Here is a 24218-nt window from a genome sequence, read left to right on the forward strand (position 1 = left end):
GTGTGGAAAGTCTCCCTCCACTTTTTAGGGGTTCTGCTTCTTCTTCACATCTGATTCTCGCTCCGGACCCAGCCTGGGACAGCTTCTCAGCTGGGGTCCGTGTTCAGAAGCCCTTACCTTGGCGGACCTGGCTGTTTCATTACCTTGTGGTGGCTCTTGGTGCCACAAGGCCCCACATGTGAGACTGCTGGTGTTTTATTTCAGTCCCGCCCTTTTTTTCTCCTTTTCACCCCCAAGTGTTGGTAAGTCAAGATTACACTAGATAATTTTGAACTGACGAATTAATTCGCTTTGTCACTGCGTAGGGGTTTGTAGAGAGGGCTGTGTTGCAATCTGAACATCTTTAATTCTCAGGCTTAATAATTCATAAGTGTGCTTTGGCTGAAAGGTCGTAAATGCTTATGTCCATGGGGAAATTTTTTTTTTGCAGTTATTACTGTATAGAAATTTTCTCTACAGCTGCCTAGGCTTGAATTCCAGTTCTGCCATTGGCTGGCTCTGTGATCTTGGGCGAGTCATTTGCCCTTCTGTGCCGAGGCTGTCCAACGGAGGAAACAAGACCACCTAACCTGTGGGGCTCCCAGGACTGAGTTCAGGATGCTCAGAACAGTGCCTGGCACACACTAAGTGCTGGAAGCTTATACAAGCTTCACTACTGTTTTTATATTATTGTTATTCTCATCATCATCCCTTGTACCATGGTCTGGTTTTATTGAAAAGAGTGGATGGGAGTTTTATCAAACGCTTTATTTTTCCCAGAATGTTTATTTTTTTAGATACGCAAAGGCTTGAACTAACCGATCTGTGTAAATGCCCACAACTGTTGTGGTGCATGTCACCCCCAGCAAGTGGTGGTGTGGCTTGGGAGAGGGTCCGGGACCCTCAGTGGACATCAGTGGGGCGGAGCCATGCTCCTGGGCGTTTCCTCCCGGCAGGTGGCAGCGGGGCCCGGGCTGGGGTGAGAGCATTGGCTCGCGCTGCAGCCGTTGGCTGGCAGGCCCTGCCTTCCTCGTGGCTCTCCTGTGTTCATGGCCTTCAGGGACAGGCTGGGAACTCCTCTTGCTGGCAGTGTGTCTTCCGGGTGAAGGAGGATTTACACTCAGGAGCCCTGCATGCTGTTCAGATGAGTTGGCCGTCCCACGCACTTGTTGGTGGGGCTAAAAACATTCTTTGAGCATTTGTGCTGAGCCCGCCCTTCAGCACCTCTCGGGATCTCTTTATGTTATACAAATTATCTCACGGTCAGATGGCTAAAAATGGACCTATGATTACTTTTGCAAGGAGTGGAACTAAAACAGCCCCTTTCCTCCCGTATGAAACAACAGAGCCTCAGCTACAATTTTGGATTCGTGACAAAAAAGGGGAACAAGGTTAGGAGTGAGCGGGGAAGTCATCCTGCTGGATGGACATGGGTGCAGTAAAGGGAATTGGGGCCTGAGAATTCACTGCGCCGTCATTAGAAGACCAGCGCTTCATGACAGGCTTTTGTTGTCTTTTTACATTTATGTTGCTAGCCACCAGCCCCAAGAGCCACACTGTGATGTTTGACACCCTCGAGGACTGGTGTCGGGAGCTGGAGCGGACCCGGGGCAGCGTGAAGTACAAAGCAGTGAGTGTCAACGAAGGCTACAGGGTCTGTGAAAGGTGAGCTTTCAGGGCCGTGCGCCTGCAAGCAGCTGTCTCGAGATTTCGTTCCCATGCCGTACGTTTCACCCATTGGAGATACACTGTTTTGAAATATACTCACACAGTTGTGCAACCAGTACTATAGTCAGTTTTGGAACATTTTCCCCATCCCCGAAAGAAACTTCATACCCATTAGTAATCTCTCCCCACGTTCTCAGAACACCCCCAGCCCTAGGCCGCCACTCACCCGCTTTCTAGCTCCGTAGATTTGCCTCTTCTGGACATTTTATAGGAAGGGAACCACACAGTATGTGGTCTTTACTCCTGGCTCCTCTCACTCAGCACAGCGCCACAGCGTTAAGGCTCATCCATGTTGTAGCACGTACCAGAACATCCTTCTTGTCTGTCGCTGAGTGATACTCCATAGCACGGATACTTGTGTAGACCATGTTTTATTTATCTGTCCATCAGTCGATGGACATTTGGGTTGTTTTCACTTTTGGCCGTTATGACTAATGCTGCATCGAACGTGTGAGTACGACGTTTCGTGTGGTTGTGCGTTTTCAGTTCTCCCAGGTAAAGGCCTAGGAGTGGAGTTGCTAGGCGAGGTAGTGACTTTGCCTTTAGCATTTTGATGAGCTGCTAGACTGTCTTCCCCAGCAGCTACTCCACTTTACGTTCCCATCAGAAGGGCCCCCTTCCTCCACATTAATTCAAGTTTCCCCTAAAACATTCAGAAGTGGGTTTCTGTTGTATTTCCCATTACTGTATCTGTAATCTAAGTGCAGCATTTTTAGAAGCATTTCTGAATTTATCTTGTGTGTTTGCTTTCCTCTTACCGAACACGTCATTTATTCACGCAGTGAAAATTTCTGAGTGCCTACTCTGTGCTAAACAGTGTCCTAGCCACTCAAGGTACAGCAGCAGCAGAGGCTAAAAACGCGGCCCTCCTGGGGCTGTCACTGCCGTGGGAGGAAGTGATGACAGAATAAGTGAGCACTCACCGTGTATTAGGAGGTGACACATGCTACAGAGAAAAATAGATCGGGGACGGGGAGGGAGGGCTGGTCAGGCAGCGGCGGTGGCGGGAGCAAAGGCCCTGCGGTGCAGTCTGGTCCGGCTGTGTGGGGAGCGAGGAGCCCAGGGGCTGGGAGGAGCGAGCAGGGGCCGGGCAGTGGGAGGCGAGGTCGGGGAGAGGAGGGGCGGCTGGCTGCTGGCTGGCTGGCTGGGAGGCTGTCAGAGGAATTTATAGGTAAGTGAAGAGGAGTTCGAGCAGAAGCGTAATGTGTCCTGACCTACATTTTAAAGGTTGATTTTGCATAATTCTCTTTTAGAAACTTGAGTCTTACCATTTGGGAACACAACGCCCCAGCGCTCTGCTAGCAGTTTCATAAAATTTGTACAGGAGTCTCCCCTTGTCCAGGGCTCTGCTTTCTGCGGTTTTCATCGTCTGTGGTCAGCTGCAGCCCTAAAATGTTAAATGGAGAATTCCAGAAATAAACGATTCATAAACAGGGTGCTGTTTGAGTAGCGTGATGAGCTCTTACAGCGCTCCGCTGCGTCCCGCCTGGGCTGGGAGTCGCTCCGCCCTCTGTCCAGCGTGTCCCTGCTGCAGGCACTCCTGCCCACTCCCTAGCCATCTTGCTGATCAGACTGAGTGTCGTGGGATCACGGCGCTTGTGTCCAGGTAACCCTTATTTTACTCAGAAATGGCCGTGAAGTGCAAGAGGAGTGAGTGAGGCGGCAATGCAGACACGCCCCAGTGAAGCTGCAAAGTGCTTCCTTTAAGAGAAGGGGTGAGTGCAGCACAGTAAGATATTTTGAGGGAGGGAAAAACCACACTCACGTAACTTTTATTATAGGGTTTTGTTACACTTGTTCTATTTTACTAGTAATTGTTGTTACTCTCTTACTGTGCCGAATGTATAAATTAAACTTCATCGTAGGTATGTGTGGACAGGACAGAGCATAGTGTGCCGCACGCATTTCGCCACGTGTGGTACACTTCCATGTACAGCGTGCACCCACATTTTTAGCCCAGACTTTCAGGGCAAAAAATCTTTCATTTTAATTTTGTAATTCAAATTTTATTTATATTTAGGAATGAAACCAATTATTGTATTTCAGGGTAATTTGCATATGGATATCATTATTGCTTTCTAAACTAACATTTTTAACACATAAGCATAAATAAAAGAATTAAAAACATTCACTTAGATAACAGAATTAGTACTGCCCATGTGTAATGTGCAGCCTTATTTTTCCCTCAAAAATTTGGACAAAAAAGTGTGCATTATACATGGCAAAATACGGTATATAGGAATTGGTACCACCCGTGGTCTCAGGCATCCTCTGGGGTTTGGAACGAATCCCCGTGGTTAAGTGTGACCGCTCTACTTTTGTGGAGCGTTTTGAATTCGTGGCTCTGATGGGCCTCTTCAGCAGATGACTTTTGATGTTGACCAGTCTCAAACATTTATGATTAACCTTCCTGTCACAGTGGGAGCTGGGGTGACGGGGGGAGGGGCTTGCAGGGGGAGGGTGGTATCACGTGGGCCCCCACTCCCATGGAGCTCCTCCTCCCCTTTACAGTCACAAAGCTTGAAAAGTGAAAGTTAGCACCCCTCAGAAAGAGGGTGAAACCCCCGCTCCGGGGAGGTGGTAGCTCGTGATGTGACGTTGGAACTGCGAGAAGGCAGTGCCGTTCCCAGGGCTGGTTAGAAGAAGTCCTGCCTCGGACTGGTTAAATCCACCGGTGTTCGCGTACATGTCAGCACACCAGAAGCACATCTGGTAGAGAAGGCAGCTCCGGGGACTCAAGGGCACTGGTTTTGTTCGTCATCACAGGACGTGGCAAAGGAGGTTTGCAGTGTGTATGAAAAATAATACAATAACTAATAGATATAATACAAGAATAAACTGTTTCATGTGCTCACGATTATAAACCTACTTTTGCTCCACCCTCTATCCTGCAAACCAAGTGTAGTGCTTGGATTTATGAGGGACTCGAGACATAGGAGACAGGGTGAGTAAACTAACGGAAGCCCACCCGTAGTCAGAGGGGACTCCAGTCACTTCGGGTGAGAATGAAAGACTGAGCGCCTACGTCACCTTCCTTTAAGGTCAGGGCTGGCTCTCCCCGTACCGCAGTCTGTTCCTTCTCCTGAAAAGCCCTTCTCTCGTCCCACCTCCCTAGGAAGGAGTGAGGAGGTCTCACTCCATGGGACACGAGTAACAGAGGAGCCCGTGAGCAGACCGACACCGCCACAGGCAGACACCGCTGCCCGGTGCTGTCGCTCTGCGGGTTCCCTCACCCTGCCCGAGGCCGTGCCTGAGCAGGTCCCACAGCTTCCCGTGAATAGAATCACCCTGTATTTGAAGGAGCTGTTTACTTTCTGCTCTAAACTCATCCTAATCACTAAAAGGACCGCTGTCCCAGGAGGGAGGGTTACTTGCTTACAGACGTGGGGAGTCTTATCGCAGAGACTCCTCAGAGCCGCCTGTGGTGCAGTGGGACAGGACAGGACCTCTCCCACCTCCTGCACTGGTGCAGGGCTGTCCCTCTCTGGGCAGCCTCCCGCCCCCTTCCGCCCTCCTTCCTGCCTGCCTGCCTTCCTTTTTTTTTTTTTTTGAATTTGTGTGAGTTTTGTTGAGCCAGACTGGCAACAGTTGCTGGGAAGCAAAATCTCAGTGGATTGAGAACATGCTCCCAGCCTTCTTTCTTGAGTGACTGGTACATATGCTGATCCACTTGATTCTCCCTTTGGTGAAAGACATAAAAAATTAACTAGTTGACCAACACTGTAAGACGTGCGAATGTTTTAAAGCAGTAGGACCCCACCCCAGCTTCGGAGAGCGAGCCTCTGGGGAAGGAGCTGGGAATCGGGTTTGAACCAACCCCATGGTGACTCCCCTGTACAAGTGGGGAAACTCGGACATGTCTGTAGGCTGCCATCTAGAGCACCGCTTCCTCTCACAGTCTCTTGTCCAGCTAAGTCTCCTGGGAGCTTATTCAAATGCAGACCTCGATCCTGTGAGGCTGGCCCTGGGCCTGAGAGCCTGCTTTCCATATCAGCGTCCAGGTGGCGCTGTTGCAGACTTGGAGTAACAGGATCTTCCAGAACAGCAGCTTTCGTCTCGATTGCACATCTGGAGAGCATTTAAGCGTCTGACAGATCATAGTTCTGGGGTGGGGCCTGGACATGAAGAATTTTTAATCTTACCTTGTGATTCGAATGGGCAGCCTGAGTTTGAGAGCCACTGATGTGTGAAGAAGTTTTTACTTCAGTGACAACGACCTCTGAGGGGGTGTCTCACCGCCCACGCACTCAAGCAGATGCATGAGACAATGTCCTAAGCACTTCCAAACCTCAGAAGCCAAAAACAGCTTCTACGTTTTGATGGTTTGAGGTATCTTAGCCTTGACCAGTGATTCCCAAACCTAGTTTTATGTCACAATATTATGGGAACTTTTTTCTTTTTAATTACATTTAAGGTATTTCTCGAGGAAAATTTTAAGAGCATAAAAGAAAAGTGAAAATGATGAATTCCCTTTTCTCCCTCACCTGGCTTCAACAATTACTAACGAATGGCTGCTCCTGTTTTATTTATCCTCCCCTGGATTATTTTGAAGTAAATCCCAGAGCTCATCACATTTCATTCATGAATATTTCTATGTACATCTCTAGGAATTAAGGACGCCTTATTTGTTTTTAAGATTTTTATTCATTTAACTTTTAGAGAGAGGGGAACGGAGGGAGAAAGAGAAGGAGAGAAACATTGAGGTGAGAGAGAAACATGGATGGGTTGCCTCTCATACACACCCCAGACCGGGCGCCTGACCTGCAACCCAGGCATGTGCCCTGACCTGGAATCCAACTGACAACCTTTCGCTTTGGGTGATGTTTCCCAACCAACTGAGCCACACTGGTTGGGCAAGGGCTCCTTTTTATAAGCATAACCATAAAACCATTATCAAAAGTTTCAAATTTAATATTAGCTCCTTAATATTCATCCCCAGTATTCAAATTTTCCCTATTGTTTTATAAATTTTAAAACAGTTTATCTTTCATCTTTTTACATGTTTTATCATTAGTCAGGATTGAGTGTGATTGATATTTTGCAGTTGATAGGTTTTCGATGTTTCAATCTATAGATTCACTCACCATCATTTTCTTCTTATATAATTTAGTTGAAGAAAGCAGGCCATCTATCTGAGAGTTTCCCACAGTCTGGATTTTGATGAGTACATCCCCATGGTGATGTTTAAAATGTTGCTCCATACCCTCTGACCTGATTTGATCCACTGGCTTGATCACACTCAAATTTGGATCTTTTCAGCTTGGAAAAGTAATCTTTCCCACGACCTAATATTGCTATTTAAGAGCTTTACTTCACACACGCAGCATACAGACACCACCTGAGTAGTTTCATTGTAGTTCTGATACCACAGGCACCTTCTCGTCGTGGGGGAGGCTTAGTTTCGGGCTCATTGAGTGAAAGAGCCTCCCCGCCCCGCGGTGATAAAACCAGGCGGCCTTCTGATAAACAAAACCTGCACCTGCTGACTAGGGGAGGGGAGGGTGTCCCGGTACATCTCTGACCTCTGCGACCCCGAAAATCTGTCTGTCCCACGTCCCTTCTTAGCAGGTGTGTTATTTTTGGAACCTAAATTTTCTCATGTGGAGACTGAGGTCATTACTCCTGGGGGTTAAGTCCCTGGGAAGGGCCTTGGTAGCGCTGTGTCTCAGTTTCTGTATCTGTCACATGGGAGTTGTAGTAGTACATGCCACGTCGTGGTGTTGGGGAGTTTAAGTGAATAATTCAGATGCAGTAATTAGAACAGAGTCTGGTGTGTATTCAATAGTAACACTTAAGTGTTGTTGAAGCACTTGGTAAAGTGGGCAGTGGTCCTATTAGTCGGACCAAAAACAGCACAAGTGCTTCTGTTGTCACTGCGTGATGACAAAGATCACTCCCAATTTTGGAACTCACATACTTTTAGATATCACATATTCCAGTGCCCCCCTCCTGTGGATGAGAGGACCGACCCAGAGAAGTGAAGAAAGTTGTCTGTAGTTACCAGAACCAGAGGCGTAGCTGGGATTTGCACTCAGACTCTCTTACTTGGCCGGAGAGAGTTCACCTGTGCTGGCTCTTAACCGGGAAATATGGTCCATTCCCCACCACTCTGCTTAGCTTCCTGTGTTCATTAAAATTGAGCTTTGATATTTAGCGAATTAGCGCCACTGCTAAAACTGATGCCATCTCTTTCTTCTAGGTTGCCAGCATACTTCGTTGTCCCGACCCCTCTTCCCGAAGAGAACGTGTCTCGCTTTCAGGGTCACGGCGTACCGGTAAGTGCATCTGGAAACCCTGACAGCCACGGCTGCTTCCTCGGCTCATCTTGGGGAATTGTCCTACTTAAATCCCTTGGCTTTGGGACTAGAGATTTTCTCCTTAGCCCAAGAGTGATCCAAAAATATCTTAGAGACTCCCTGGAGAAGTCTTTTAGACCAGAGGCTCCTGGGGACAGAGCTCTAAAGTTTTCACAGATGCAATGGCGTTAGCAGAGACACCTTTGAAAAGCTTTAAGAGGATTACAATCTGTCTGGTGTTGAAAGCTAGCCTGATTTAACACCTAAATAATTTTGAGGCTCAGCCGACCACCCTAAGGGTAGTAGGGTTTAAGATTCTTTTTGGCCTGCACCATTAATCTTTGGGCTTGGCCGTGGTTTTTCCCAGAGACGACAGAAAGAGCTTACTGAGTTTCACAGAATAGACTGGGATGGGAGCCACATTTAATGTGTCACTGATCAAAGAAAGCAAGACTCTGGCAGTTACTCCGGTTTCTCATGGGTGGTTGGGAGTTGCCAAGCCTGCAGGGATTCAGTGAGGAACGAGAGTTACAAATAAATGCTCTGCTGTGCCCATGGCTGGTTCGCCAGAAAGGTCACTCTGTACGGGAGGCGAGACGAGCAGGCAGGGTCACCCGCCCAGGAGCACGAGCAGGCCGGGCAAGTGATGAGCGTGGCGGCCCTTACGGTGCACCCGGGTGGCCGCCCCTCTGTGCCAGCAGGCTTGTGCTCTGGGAGTATGGGCCTGGTCTTGCCAGGCACCCTGACCTCTCTGGAGAAGCCCCAGGTACGGATTCTTAAGGGAGCTTTCTTGATTTCTACATGTGTGCGTTGGATCCAGAGGCTCAAAAACAAGTCTTCGGGCCCGGGTTGGTCCATGTCCACACCGGTCTGCAACTTTCAGTGTAGGGCGGTGGTTCCCAAACTTCCCGGTCTCCGACGTTTCACACTCTTAAAAATGATTGGGGATCTGGAAGAGTTTTTGTTATGGGGTTGTATCTACTGCTGTTTGCATATTAAAATGAAACCTGAAACACTTAAAATTGTTGTTTTAGTGATAAACTCATAACCTGCTAATGTAAATAACATATTTCTGTGAAAAGTAACTATATTGTCCAAAATATTAAAAAGCAGAACAGCACTGTTTTACAGTTTTGGGAACAGAAGACAGGTGGATACTTCTGTATGCTTTGTTCATGTAGTCTGTTACGGTATGTGAGGCTTTGGGGGAAGTACGTGAAGGAAAGTCCAGCCTGACAGATAGGTATTTGGGGAAAGAAGGACTATTTAATAGCCTTTTCCAGTAATTGAGAATATTATTTTTTGATGGTACACCAAAAAACTGATCAGTGGTAGTTTCATAAAGGTTAATTGCAGTTAGGAATCTGAAAACATAATCAACAAATGTTTCATTCTCTGCTAAGTTAGAATCCATTGGTTTATCTTATACTTTGAATGGATCTCAAAACACGCATGGTTTTATAACATTATACATTGGTCATCTGGAAAATATTGGTTCACTAGGTAATACAGATTGTCCAGTACTGACATTTCCTTATGTAATATAAAAACCAAGCCCTGGCCAAGTAGCTCAGTTGGTTCGAACATTGTCCTGATACGCCAAGGTTGCGGGTTCAATCCCCAGTCAGGTCACACACAAGAATCAACTAATGTCTCTCTCTTTCTCTCTCTCTCTCTCAAAATAGTAAATAAAACTAAAAAAATAAATAAAAATCACTTTCATTTATATCATTCCATCTCACCAGGAAAATCATTAAATATTGGGAAGCTGTTCAGCCAAAAGGGCAGAGACTAGTTTCCCAAAATTCCAATTTTTACTGGAAAATTTAATTTTTATCTTTGGTGGCAATTTGTCAGGTGTTTTTCATGAAGCAATAGGCTCACTTAATTCATTTTATTTTTAAAGAATGACCACTAGTTACCAAAGTCTGAACACCCATAATTTGTCAGTCACTCATTTCTTCAGTTCCATGAAAAAACAGTTAGCTCAGTTCTCAGGCGCATATGCTGTTTTTCCTTGAGGCAAACGTGCTTTGGTGCTTACCTCCCATTTCATCACACAGAACATTAAAAAGACATGGAATGGTCAAGATTAATACAATTAATAATTGTCAGTCCCTCAACAAGGGCACTGGGAGGTGAAGCTGAGTGTGTTTTCTGCACGTGTGTGGCAGTGGAGAATCCTGGGGCGGGCAGTGCCGCTCGGTGGCAGTGCCCTGACTGGTCCTGGGGCACGGGCGGTGTCACCCACCACCTGTGCAGATGGCCACACAGTGAAAAGGACAGGTTACGTCTCGGTATTATTCTCAGGACACCTGAAAGGGTCTTGGGCTTCCCATCTTGGATCTGTAGACTACACTTTGAGAACCACTGTTTCAGAAGAATGCAAACGAGGGTCTCCCTCCTTCAGCCTTTCCCAGAAGCGTCTAGGAGAAGCGGGTGGGCTTCGTGGGAAGAAGCAAAGACGAGCTGTCTGCACAAGCAGCAGTAGGCAGCCTCTCCGTCGGCGTTGTCTGGAGCTTCGGTGTTCTGAGTTCCAGCCGGGCCGTGGGCTGAGAGGCAGACCCGTGCTAAGCCCGGAGTGAGGAGCTGGCAGCATAGCTGATAGAAACTGTGGGGAGGTGTTCTCGCTGTGTTAGGTCATCAGCCTTAGTTATGTGACCTGAAAGTCATTAGTGGACTTTGTATGAATGAACAGCAGAAGAATATTACACAAGGTGGACTTTGTGTGTTTATTTAGAGAACACAGAACTCTCGATGCGCATAACAAAATTTACCACTAGTGACATTACATATATTCACAATCTTGTGCAACTGTTACCACTACCTAGTTCCAGAACATTCCTTATCTCCACGCTTTTTTGCACTTTCACCTCTTTGCCTCTTCTGCCTTCGCATCCTCGTCAGGGAAGCCTCCATCATTGTAACTCCAGTCGTGCTCTCGCTGCTGCTCTGGAGCCTTTGGCCTCCGACCCAGAGGATTTTGTTTCTTTTCCTTCTTTCTTTCTTTTTTCTTTTCTTTTTTTTTTTTTTTTTTTGCTGTGGGGCTAACAAACGTGGCTGTGGGTTATTTACGCCAAACAGCACAGCAGACTTCATGGGATCTATGGAAGCTGTCACGTCACCTGGGTTGGGTCCTTGCTCTGCAGCCGTCTGCCTGGCCTGTGGTTTAACTCCTTCGGGGCCTGTGCCCTTCTTCCCCGGGGCTGCTGCGGACGTTTTCATCTCTTTCCATTCGCGATTCCCTTCTGAACTCTCTTACAGAGACGAACTTTCCCATCCTTTAGTGGGATCACGGGCAGCAACCACAAGACCCCCCTCGCCTTCCTTCCTCCCACCCCCTGTTGTTTCTCTGCACTCCTCTGCCCTTCAGCTCAAACCCAGACCCCTGCCCAGCTCTTGCTCTCGTCTGCCCTTCTGTCCGGCACCTGCTCCCGTCAGTCCCCCGGCCCACGCGTGTCTTTCCACACGGTCCTCTCCTCTCAGAGACTTCCTCAGCTCTCCCTAACCTGAAGAAGCCCGTTCTTAGGAGTAAAGCTACTGTGGTGTCCCCCGTCCTTGGCTGCCAAACGGATTTAAAGAGTCTGAACTCGTTTTCTCTACTTGCTTCCCTGCCGCCCCCCCTCTGCTGATCGGCCCCCCACCAGGCAGAGCCCGCTTGGCCCCGGTGCCCCTGCCGCCACTACAGTTTGACGCTGGTGCACCCTCCCTCGGGCCTTTTAAGCTCCCGTGCTGGCTGTAGAAGCACCGTAGTGTCTGGGTCCTCTTACTTCCTTAATAGCTCTTTTCCTTACACTGCTTTCTAGCCTCCGGTTGTGCATGTCCCCCTGAGACTCTTCAGCTCTGTTAAGAGAGACACTGTGAGATGCATGAACTAATGAATAATTTTACCCCTTCCTTTTCTTAGGTAAACAGGATTAACCAACTGTGATTCTTATCTGTTGTCAAGTCCTTCACACTAAGAACCCCGGGCCCTTTTCCAGACAGAAATAGTATACACTACAACAGGAGAGGACATGTGCTTTTTGCTAAATTCCTGAGAGCAGTCTCTCTCTAACAAGAATTTTGCTTGTTTTCTGCATACTGTTTCCAATGGAGGATAGTCAGGGAATTGCCCCTCAGCTCCTCAGCTGAGCTGAGACAGTTACTTTACTGTTGTGCCTCAAATAGAAAATGAGTTATGGTTTGAGACCGCCAAGAACCACCCTTTCTGTTCCAGGAAAGGAGATAAAAAGGGTTAAAATCACTCAGTTGCCTAGACCCTGTCACGCAGTCATGATAAAGAGCATCTCCCCCTTCATCAGGATGAGCTGTGCCCAGCAGGGGCGCAGGACTGCTTGGGCGTGCGGGATGTTGCCGCCTTTGGCAGGGAGCTAGAGCTGTGGGGGTGTCCGCACGTGGCTCAGCATAGCACTGGGGGAGGGGATAAGAGGACAGCAGAGAGCCCTCTGAATTGTCTCAGTGTTCTACACTTCTGCCTTGTTGTGAACCCTAAAGCATCAGAGTATGGGCACCGCCTGCCCCTCAGGGAATCCTTGCTTTTCGGCAGTTTTGTGTCCCTTCGCTTTGCTTCCCAAGTGGGCTCATGTCTGTTCCCCGTCAGCTGGAAGTCAGCTGCCGTGTCCAGAGCTCCAGTCCTGCCTTCCTCTCCTGAGCTCAGAACCCTCATCTCAGGTGCCTCCTGAGTATCGTTGCTCGGATGTCCTACTGGCACTAGACACCCTACACGCCGAACACCGATTGAGCTGCTTATGTCCCCTTCCCCCGGAGCCCCAAACTGGTTCCTCTATGTTGGATTTTCCGGGTATAGTGCATAGTATCCCCTGGATCGGCCTGACCTCTAGTCTCCTGGGCCAGGCTGCTGCTAACATAGTCAAGGTATTGTTTGTACATCGAAGAAGAACGGCAACAAGGTGCCCCTCCGGGCTGCTAAAATCCTGTAGGTTTACCCTTGAGCCAGGGCCCGATGGCTTGGTCAGCAGAATGGGGGCTGAGCTTTAGCCGCTCTCGAACCCTTAGTCAGGCCGCTGTCATACCAGGCACAAAGGCCGTGAATGGACTCGAGTGCCCCACCCAGCCTCGCCCTCTCCTCCACCCCAGGCTCTGCTGGGCAGATTACTTTGCCCCAGGATCAGTTCTGATCTTTCCTTCCTGCAAAACAGAGCAAACACGAAAATGCCCACTGTATCCAGAAAAACACTGGGACCTGTCATTTGTGACCATTCACGTGATTTCTTCCTCCTTTGCCCTCCCTTTGTTGTTCCTTGAAATTCTTTTCTGCTGTGGTTTAGCACATCCTGCTTCGTTAGACTGCCAGGCGTCTCTCCCTTTTAGAGTGCCAGCTCCTTGAAGGCAGACACCGTACCTTCGCCCTCTTCTCGTGCTCTCGCAACCCGAGTCGGCGCTGTGCACACGCGAGTCTGCGACAGTGTGTGTGTCGAAGAGCCGACTCCCCCTTCTCTCTAGCGTGAGCTTTCTCAGATGGCAGCGCCGCCCCGTCCTGCTGCCCTTTGAGTCAGACCGCTGTGGCTGGTCTCTTTGAGCCTCCGTTTCTGGTGGTTGATGGGGCCAATAATCACCTGCCTTAGAGTGAGAACTAGATGAGTTAGTTCATGTAAAATTGTGACACGACAAGCTGCACTCCAGCAACAGCCTCTACCCCACTAATGCTAACATTGTTATCTGCACCCAGGTTCCCACACTGGAGAGCGCATCTACCCAGACCTGTTCTGTTTTCTAAGATTCAATCAGTCTTCGTTATGACTGTTGCTTAGCTTAGCAAAGTTTAATATATCCAGCCACTTCACGTTGAACTTATAAATTTCCCCTTATCAGTGTCAATGGTAAGCTCACCTGTTCCCTGTTGGCTTGTGTATGTTTGGAAAACTTTTCCCTCTCTCTGCAGATATGGTGTTGGTCCTGCCACAATGGATGTGCCCTTTTGAAAATGTCAGCCCTACCCAAAGAACAGGATGATAGCGTTTTGCAAACCCAGAAGAGCTTCTTGGAAGGGTTGGTACTGCTCGGCATTTTGTCACTGCTCAGCTCTGTTCTTACTTTCTGAGAAGCAGGGAATAGTTCTTGGTAGTATGGCCGTTTCTGGTCACCTCTGATAGCTTAGTGCTTGGGATGCAGCTCAGAGTGGTTGCTTTTTTTTTTTTTTTTAAGATTTTATTTATTTATTTTTAGAGAGGGAAGGGAGGGAGATAGAGAGAGAGAGACAGAGAAACTTCAATGTGCGGTTGCTGGGGGTTATGGCCTGCAGCCCAGGCATGTACCCTGGCTGGGAATCGAACCTGGGACACTTTGGTTCCCAGCCCACGCTCAATCCACTGAGCTATGCCAGCCAGGGCTCAGAGTGGTTGCTTTTAACCACTTCAGAAGGCGCGTACTGAAGTCATTAGGAATGGCACCTGTGTTGTTTTCAGAGACGCACGCTGATGGATTTAGGGGCGTGTGGTGAGGTAGCTGTAATGTTAACCGCTGTCGGTCTGTACTGTGGCGCGTGTCAGCGTGGTGCGTGTCACCGTGCTGCTCTTTCCGACTTCTCCGCATGTTTGAAAATTTTCAAAATAAACTCTGCACAGTTTAAAAAAACCCAGAGGGCATGAATGAAAAACAGAAGAGGCGTAGACTTTGGAGTTAAGTTGCTTTAGTTCAAGTCACGGCTCGATCAGTTTGTGAGCTGCACGGGCTTGGGCCAGGGAGGCGCTCTCCGCGCACCCCCACTTCCACGTGCGCTGGCCATCGCCGGCAGGCCCGTGGGGCTTGCCTCGTGGGTGAGGGTTAAAGCGGGGGGCGTTTCCAAAGCCCTTCACACAGATCTGGCCATGTAGTAAGCGCTCAGGAGAAATAAGCTATTTCTAGTTCACATCTGCCCTCCTAATCTCTCATTACTGTTTGACGCCTAGAATTTACAGGATCATCCACAGGCCACCCTACGAGATTGTCAAAACCGAAGACCTATCAAGCAACTTCGTGTCCCTGCAGGATATCCAGACTGCGTACTCCAAGTTTAAACAGCTGTTTCTGATAGGTGAGTAGAAGGCCGAGGGAAATGGGGAAGGGCACACCACGTGGACCGGGTGGCGGTCGGTGTCTTTCTCTGGGTGCCTCGTGGTTGTACACACTGCTCCGTGGCTGAGAGGGCCGGGGTCGTGCCACGGAGGGGCTGGCAGCCAGGGGGCGGCTGCCTTTGCCACGTTTCCTCTCTGTTTTCCTTCAGGCTCTTCCCCTTCTCACAGCAGTGAGCGCAGAGCCACCCACCCCCTCTCTCCTTTCCTCAGCTCACTGTTGCCCGGTGGTGAACGCTGGAGCTTCTCTGGGTGAAAGTGGTAGGGGCTGTGCAGTGCGTGTGCTCACGGGCTGGCTTGCCGGATGCACCAAGGGAATGATCAGTGTGGCTTCTTAGTGCGCTTTTGAAGGGACTCCGCCCACCCAAGTGGGATGACTTTACTTTTTTTCCTGATTGGGTATACACACACACACACACACACACACACACATAGAGGTACCTGTGTGTGTGTGTGTGTGTGTGTATCAGTGTGAAAATTTTCAGTTAGTCAGAAATGTACGAAATAGGAAGTGAGATATGCCCATCCCAGCCACCCCCACTTTCCTGCCCAGGCTGCCCACTGCGGACAGTTCGGAACTTGAGTCATCTCTAATCAGGCTCAGTTGGCTATTAATTCTTTTCATTCTTGAGTCAGTCTTTACCCTGAGATTTCTCACACAGGTAACTTTTCCCAGCTTGGATCTCTTAGCCTAGCAAAGCCACACTAATTTAGGATTCATTCATGTATTCAGTTGACGTTTACTGAAGTTCCATTATGTACAAACCGTGCGAGGCACTGGAGATAAAAATGAATGTGACACCAAGGGAACCAGAAGTGGACGCCTCTGACTGAAACACATCGTGACGCATGTTACAAAGTCAGTTGATAAGGAGTAGGGACCTGGCGAAGGGAGTGAGGAATTTTACGAGTTGATACAGGACTGATTCTCCACTTTTGTTTTCCTCGTCCAGGACCTGCAGGGGTGTCTGCCTTTGACTTAGATTTGCCGCTTTGAAGGGGCAGGCCTCGGTCAAGGGCAGGGCTGTCTGTGTCGGGTGGGCGGGGGCACTGGGCAGCGATGTGCATGGTAACTGTGTTTGTGTGTGTTCGGGGTCTCGGCAGAAGGCAGGTCTGCCCTGAGGCCTCGGGGCATCGGGGTGTATTCTGTTGCCTTTCCACTTCCGGGAGCTGCACCCGGGATGTTCTGTCTCTGCCCGAAGCCTGCCACGCTCCGTGCCGAGTTATGGGGTGGACCGTGGCTCCCGTTCCACATCGTAGGCGCTTTCTGTTTGTGCAGTAAAAAATCTGTTTTTGACTACCGCGGCCTTCCAGTGCTTTGAGGTGGAAATGCCATTTCAGCTGACGTTTTGAAACAGCCCTTACTTACAGCGGAGACTCGTGCCTGGCCTCGCACTTGAGCTGCGTGGCTGAGCTGCGTGGCTGAGCAGCACAGGTTTTCGTGGCTGCTCAAGCGTGGGAGCGAGCCACCTGACTCTTTACTTTTTTTTTTTTTCCAGATAACAGCACTGAATTTTGGGACACAGATATAAAATGGTTTTCTCTGTTGGAAAGTAGCAGCTGGCTTGACATAATCAGGTATTTCAAGCCATCAATTGCTCGTGAATGTTATAGTTCTCTAATTCAAAGTAGTTAAGCAAATTGACAAATAATTTAAGTGTTTTACATTTCACAGTTAACTATTCTTACATCGTGTCTTCTATTCAGGGCTCATGATTTTACGTTTGTTACCTATCGTGTGTGTGCACATTTGATTAGAATTTTTTAGAAGAATTCAGTGTCTTATATTACCTATTAAAAATTAAAAAAAAATTATGATTAATGTCAGTTTGTCATTCTGGGTTTGGGAATTAGGTTGAGATTCCCAGAGAACAGAATTATATTCACTTTCACATTTTGAGTAGCTCTTCCCTTTTGCCAGGAAGTAGAGGGGAGGGCAAAGGCGGGGGTGGCATGGAACGGAAATGAGGACTGGGGCGAGAGGACAGCCCCGACCCAGGGATGGAGCTGAGGAAAGAGAGGAATTCCCCCTTGGGCCTTGCCTGGCATTCTCTTCTCTCAGCTGTGCCCTCTGCACATACTAACCAGCATGTTTTAAAGAGCATGGCTAATAGTTTGAATGTGTTATGCCAACAGGGGATGAGTGTCGTAAAAGAACCTCTCCTTTTGGGAGGCAGAGAGAAGGTCGAAGGTCCTTAACCAGGGGAAGAGTCGGGGGCAGGGGTGGCACCACTGCAGGCAGAGAGCAGCAGGTGCGAGGCCCTCCTCCTTGTAGGTCAAAGCTGCCGGTGGTGGCCGCCATCTCAGAGGGAATAGTGCGTCTATCTGGAGAGCGACCACAGGACTTCTGGGCCTGTTGGATCTCGGCGGCCACGCTGACCGGAGTCAGGGTGTCGAGTGGACAGCACAGACGTGCTGCCGCTCCGCAGATGGCGCCTCCGTGCACCCCCCCCCCCCCCCCCCCGGGCCTCGAGCGAACTCAGGTCTGAGTCCTCACCAAGAGTTCCCAGTTCAGAAATCACCTGGGAGCACTTCTATGTCAGTTTGGGGATTCCCTTCTGAAAATTTTAAGTTTCTAGTAGGCAAAATGAGTGTCTTGCAGTACCTGAAGAGTGTACATGGTGATTTGTTTCTTTTGGAGGCTTTTAGCAAAAATAAGATAGAAAACTGAAGATCAAGTCAGACTGCCTTCTGAAGTTCTTACTGTTTCAATACCAAGCCCAAGAACTAATGCCCTTTTTTTGTCCCCTTTCCATTTAGACGTTGCCTGAAAAAAGCAATAGAGATCGTGGAATGTCTAGAAGCACAGAACATGAACGTTCTTCTCGTAGGTAATGTCTTACAGCAGCAGGCGTGGTTTCCGTGGTCCTTCCCTGGAGACTCCTGCTGCAGACACAGCCCTGTGTGGGTGGGGTCATCTTGGGCAAGGGCTGAACAAGTGTAGAAGACCTTCCCAGTCTCCTGCTCTGACCTCCAGGGCCTTTGCGCTGGATTTCAGTGTCACAGTTTAAAAATAAGTTATTTCACTTGGAACTTGGCAGATCTGTTCGCAGCCCAAGAAGGAATAGTTTGGCATCTTTACCAAAGCTCTGGATTTCGCAATTTCCCAGTGCTTTGGATTTCGTTTTATATTAACTCAGCTTGGTTGAAGTTATAATCTTCGATAATCCCTGTTCTAGAAAGAGACCCACAGACTGTTTAATTGTTATTGTTATGTGTTTGTGTTCGACAACCTCATGCAGTTGCCATAGAAACTTTGTGGTCTGTGACTTCCTTTTCCTCAGTGGGCTCAACCTGCTGTACGGGAGGACAGGGCACAGACATTCACGGTGTGGGAGAGCAAGTGTGAGCTGCCGCACAGCAAAGGTGTCGCTGGGACCGTGTTGGTGTGAGCTAAGATAAGGTCTGCTGGTGAGAGCATTTTAGATTCTCAGAGCCCACATTCTGGGTTTGGTAGGTCGTTTCATGCTGCTGTGCCCTCAAGCTCTTGTCATTTCTCCGACATGCTCCGTGGCTGTGAGGTTTTGCTTTTATGAGCAGGTTGGAAAAGGTGTCTGCCTGCGGCTTCTGTAGCATCTGATGCTGGGTCACTGGCTTAGCTTTTAATACATTTACTGAGCACCTGTCATGTGCAGAGCTCCATCCTTCTGCCTGCTAGAAGCTCACAGCCTAATGGGAGAGTTGGCCTAAGGATGTTACTGAAAAAGACCTCCGCAGCAGCAACAGAATAGAGCTCTGACTGGTGAAGGGGGGGTGGGGTAAAGATTGGGGTCTGAGAGGTGGAAAGCCCGGGGCCCGCCTGCGCTGATCACACAGTTGCATAAAATGAAATGCAAACCTTTGGCCAATGTGGCTGAGATGTCACTTGTTCCTAGATGGACTGCTGAGTTGTCTCTAGTCGAAATCTCACTTCCTAGCCCCTCTTCCGAGTACCCATGGGTGTGCTGCCAGCACCCTGCAGGTGCAAGAAGGCAGCAGGTTAAGCCCTCTGAGGGCCCCTTAAAAGCTGAGACTCGTTTTGAACACTGATGGCACTAGGAAGTCAAAAGTGACGTTTCTTTTTGCCGTGTGTGTGTGTGTGTGTGTAGCTCAGGCTTGTTTCCTGGAGCAGAAAAAGAAGCGCACGAGGAGGCCGGGCCCTGTGGCGCTTCTTGGTTCTGAGGCCTCAGTGAGAGCCTGAACAGCGTAAACACCTCGCCGCTCACAGCCGGTTCTTAGTTTCTCTGACCCCAGTGAGACCAGCACCGCCGTCCTCGTGGACATTTTAAAATAGCAGCTCGAACTGCACTTCTTCATTCTGTAAAGAGGAAACTCTGGGGATGTCACACCCTGACTTTTAGGACCTTAAAACTCAAGGCAGAAATGCATACATGTAGATGTGTGTTTTTATTGGCTACGAGTCACGAATGTTAAACGAGTGTTTGGATGGCATTGTCACCAGATGGGTTTTGTGCAGTGACTCCGGCCGGGGTGGGCGCATGGAAGTAGGCCCCGGCGGAGAGCTTGTGCTCCTGGGTCAGAAACAGGAAGAGCTGTGGAGGGGGGAGTAGGAGCATTGAGGTGCGGCCCAGAAATGCCCAGCTCCCTCCGGAGCAGGGGCGTGGAGGAGGAGCCCTGCGATGGGTCCAGAAGGCGGCCGAGCCGCGGAACAGTGGGTTCCGAGATGGAGACTCGACACGCCCGCCCGGAGGGTTTTGAGCTTGGTCCGAGGGGCCCAGCGGGTCCCCGTTATGTGGGTGACCCGCCCTCAGCGTGCAGCCTGTCTGGACGCCCGCACACCGACAGTGGGTCTGCAGCGCTGCGGTCAGCCGCTCAGTGAGCCCGTCCATACTCACTGCCAGTGCGTGCCGGGCCCCTGCCAGGCTGGCTCGCAGCGGTTTGTCCCTCGGTCTGGAAACACTGCCCTATTTTATCGTCGGCCCCTTTGTAGGGAGTTAGGGCTGGACTGTCAATAGCAGGCCTTAGCGTTGGTGACCCTGCTGTTGGCTGTGCCAGCGCGAGTGCGCTCTGTGGGTGTTGACCATTTCATGTCCTCCTTCCTCTCTGTGCTGCTCCCGGGCCCCTCCCAGAGGAGAACGCTTCCGACCTCTGCTGCCTCGTTTCCTCCCTGGTGCAAGTGATGATGGACCCCCACTGTAGGACCAGCGCTGGCTTCCAGAGCCTCATCCAGAAGGAGTGGGTCATGGGCGGGCACTGCTTCCTGGACCGCTGCAACCATCTCCGTCAGAGCGACAAGGAGGAGGTGAGTGTCCTCATCGCAGGCCGTGCGGGTCGCGGGGAGAAGGGCCCGGCCTGTTAATTCCTGTCTCCCCGTGTAGGGGCAGTGCTTGCAAAGTGCACACTGTGCAGTCTCTGTAGGAAGGCTGTGACCAGTTCGCTGTTCGGTGGCTTTGAGTCTTTAAACAATGTTGAAACCCTTCCCAGAGGAAAGAATATTAGCAGGTGTGTTCAGAATGTTTTCTTCTTAACTGTGTACACCAAAGGTGTACATCTACTTCATGGTGGGAGTAATATTGATTTGTAAAACTTAAATAAAAACTAACTCAGTGGGAGAGACTCTTATAATTTCTGCTTAGTCTTTGCAAACAAAAAATGGATATTCAGGATACAGTTTTTCTGTGGAAAACACATGACATAAAATGACTTTTCCTTGCACATAAACCTTTTCAAACTAAAGCGTAGGGGACGTTAGCGTCACCTGCCACCAGGGCCCTCGCGCTGTGTCCATGAGCGTGTGCGAGGCCTCCTCTGCCTCTGGCGCCGTGCGCTGCTCTGGGCCCAGGCCTCCCTCCAAGGTCGGGCACCGCGGTGTTCGCGTTGCAGTTGGCTGCTGAGAACGAGCCCCCACATCGTGGTGTTCTGCTGGTCTCGGCTGCAGCTGTACAGACTCCCTGGACTGGACGGTTCATGATTGCAGAAGGAAAAATGGAGACGGCACCGTCTGTAATTAAATCACCTGCAGAGCTCCCGTATGCTAGTAGCGTGACGCGTGGTTCTTCTTACTGCAGATAGTAAGCATGTCTGTCTGCAGCGCTGAGCGGCCTGGCACACGTGCTGTGGGACTCCAGAGCGTGGCTCTTGCCCTTACAGCCCTGGCGTGCTCCTGGGAGACTCCCTTCAGGCCTGACCTGTGCTCCTCCGTACCTCCCTGCGCTGAGCGGGAATCACCGTCTGCCGTTCACGGACTGGACTTTTCCTTTCTGGGAAGCCAGTGGGAAAGCTTACAGACTCCAGGAACATGACGGGCAGGGAGAGCTGCTGAGTGTGTGGGGAAGAGTGTGTTTTCCTGTCTGAGGTCATGGGACTGGCAGGCGTCACGTCTGAAGGGGAAAAGGCTGGGAACTTCTGAGCCGCTGTTCAGCCAGCCCCTGGGGAAGTCTCCCTCGCTTTCCCAGCCCACTTGCCCGACCGCACAAAGCGGTTCAGGTATTTTTCACTCTTTAATGGGACGGAGCATAAAATGAGGTATGAAGTAGAACTGCAATGTAAATGTTTCTTAGCGTCCATGTGGACATAGTAGAGGTTTGGAGGAAAACGTGGTGGCCTGTGTTGTGATGTAAGTGATGCGGCACTGGACTTGGGTTCAGGAGCTGGATTCCAGATGACGTCTCCCCTGTGAGTCTCAGGGGAGGCCTGGGCCACCTCTGTGAGGGAGAGGCTGTCGCCCGCAGGGTCACCGGTGGCTCAGAGATAAACTCTGAGTGACAGAGCCCCTAGAAAACTGCTGTCTCTACTAACATATGGCTTGTCTCGCGGTAGGTACTAAAGGGGGCCAGCAGTTAAAAAGTACATTTGTGAAAAATACTAGAAAATTTGTTTTTGCTGCATGTGCCTTCTCTCCTGTCCTCTTGTCTTCTGGGCTCTCATTTTGGGGGTGGAGAAGTGGGTATTAACAAAATGCAAAATAATCAAGTATCGAGGTTTTTTGGTAATAAAATTGACTTACACGAAGAATGGAATTCTTTGGGGGGAAATAACATCTCAGTTAATTGGGGTTCAGTGTTAGTGTTTCCGATCACAGTCAGCTGCAGTGTTCCATCTGTTAGTGCTGGTTGGCAGTGAGGTTTTACACAGTTTACCTTTGAAGCGTCGCATGGGTGGGTACTGCCGAACAGGGGTGCTAATCCGTGAGCACGTGGTTCCGGTCGAGCACACTCGCCGCTCGGAGTGGAGCGGAGTTGGCTGTGCCGTCCCGAGACCGCCGTGTGCAGCCGCGGTTGTCCACAGCAGCGAGGTGGCTGCCCCGAGCTCAGGGCAGCTGGCGTTGGACCCCGAGTGCCCGCCCAGCAACGCGCATCTTGTTTTCACGTAGGTGCCTGTGTTCCTGCTCTTCTTGGACTGCGTCTGGCAGCTGGTGCACCAGCACCCCCCAGCATTTGAGTTCACGGAGACCTACCTGACCGTTTTGTCAGATAGCCTGTACATACCCATTTTTAGCACCTTCTTCTTCAATTCGCCTCACCAGAAAGAAACGAACATGGTAAGTAGGAGTCCCTCTTAGGAACCTGTGTGTTGGAGAAGCTGTGTCCCGCAGGCAGATGCACTGAGGCTGATGATAATAAAAAGTGAAACTGGTTTAGCAGTGCCGATGCACGAGGCCCTGTTTGCAGCACTTCCCGAGGGCTGGTGTTTAACCCTCACAGCACCTGCGGGTCTGTGTGGTTGCTGTTGCCCCTCGGGAGCTGCGGCTCAGGACAGGTACCTCGCCCTCGGTCACACCGTGGTACTGGAGCGGGGGGCAAATGTTGGAGTTCGGGGACTGGACAGAGTTAAAACGCCCCTTGTAAAGGCGGTCAGGCCTGACGCCTTCTCTTCCACTGGCCTGATGCTCGGGGTGACTCTGAGGGGAGCAGCGATGGGGAAGAGCCGGGAGGCCAAGCTGGCACTGCGACCCCTCGGACCGCACTGCCGGCCAGGGGTTCAGCTCTCACCAGCCTGGCCCGAGCTGGCCTTCTGGGAGGGAGTTTGCCAAATCCCACGGTGAGTGGGAAGCACAGACTCGGGGCTTTTGGGCACACGGCCCCGGTGTCAGGTCCCCGCCCTGCCGCCCACCAGCTTCCTTCAGACAGCTCACTCCAGTTTCCTGAGCCTCAGTTTCCTCAGATGTACAACTGCAAGAATAGTAGTGACTTCACAGGGGGTTGTGGAAGTGCCCAAGACTGGCTGGCAGGTGACTGGCTGGAAAAGGATGTGTCCTTCTCCCCGCCCCCCTCCCCCGCCCGATCCTGGCGCACAGGCCTGTGCAAGCGAAGCGCTGTGCGTGGTCCTGGGGCGGGCGCAGGAGCGCCTCCCCGGTGCCTGTCTCTGAGGCCTGTGTTTGCTCTCCTCGGCCCCCTGGAGGCCGGTGTGACCTGTGCTTGTCTTGGCAGGGCAAGGAAGGCCCGGACGCACAAGGCAAGCCTTTGAGCCTGCTCACCGTGTGGGATTGGTCCGTGCAGTTCGAACCCAAAGCCCAGATGCTGCTCAGAAACCCTCTGTACGTGGAAAAGCCGAAACTGGACAAAGGCCAGCGGAAAGGAACGCGCTTCAAAGTAAGATGTCCACGTGCTTCCCCCCCTGCACCCTCCCCACATGTGTGTAAGGCTGAAAGTTGCAGACGGATTCCGGAAGCAGCCTGCGGGGTTGAGATCTGTGGCAGGCAAACTGTCAGGGTCCAAGAGAATCCCCTGCTTTCCAAAAATTAAGACGTGGCCGTGTGCTGAACATCACTGGGGACGCTGCTGCCAGAAAGTGTGTGTCTCGTGTGGAGCCGTGCATCTGCCTGCGCATGTGGCTGGGGGAGCAGAGGGCCGTGATTGCGGGGGCTTTCCTGTGCACCAGTTCGTATCTTCAACGGCTAGACCTTTCTGCATGAGCTGCACCTAAAACATTCCCGTCACAGCCTGTGGGTGTCTGGCACCCACTCTGTTGTCATAGCACAAAAGCAGCCACAGACTGCCCCCGAGAAAGTGGGTGTGGCTTTATTTCCAATATTTACAAATACAGGCCCAGCCCAGGTTTGGCCCTGAGCTGTCAGCTTCAAGTGTCAAGTTATTTGGGTTTCACGTATTTGTTCCTGATTTTCCTGGTTAGTTAAATCCCAAAGTTCCCTAGATACGTGATTTACATGGCATTTCCTGGCTCTGTGCCCCGGCCGGGGGTT

General features: G+C 50.4%; 1 protein-coding gene across 1 annotated transcript in view; it reads left to right on the forward strand.

Moving 5' to 3' along the window:
* The window catches only part of MTMR12 (myotubularin related protein 12), a 56800-nt gene that overhangs the window by 26786 nt on the left and 5796 nt on the right, over nucleotides 1–24218 (forward strand). The window contains exons 7-15 of the mRNA XM_028523400.1: nucleotides 1515–1644; nucleotides 7907–7982; nucleotides 13909–14015; nucleotides 14915–15039; nucleotides 16576–16654; nucleotides 17837–17907; nucleotides 20146–20318; nucleotides 22389–22556; nucleotides 23446–23607. Of these exons, the coding sequence (XP_028379201.1) occupies nucleotides 1515–1644; nucleotides 7907–7982; nucleotides 13909–14015; nucleotides 14915–15039; nucleotides 16576–16654; nucleotides 17837–17907; nucleotides 20146–20318; nucleotides 22389–22556; nucleotides 23446–23607 (1091 nt within the window). The remainder of the gene's footprint in view (nucleotides 1–1514; nucleotides 1645–7906; nucleotides 7983–13908; nucleotides 14016–14914; nucleotides 15040–16575; nucleotides 16655–17836; nucleotides 17908–20145; nucleotides 20319–22388; nucleotides 22557–23445; nucleotides 23608–24218) is intronic.

The sequence above is a fragment of the Phyllostomus discolor genome, chromosome 3 (assembly GCF_004126475.2).
Source record: "Phyllostomus discolor isolate MPI-MPIP mPhyDis1 chromosome 3, mPhyDis1.pri.v3, whole genome shotgun sequence".
In the NCBI taxonomy this organism is placed as follows: domain Eukaryota; kingdom Metazoa; phylum Chordata; class Mammalia; order Chiroptera; family Phyllostomidae; genus Phyllostomus; species Phyllostomus discolor.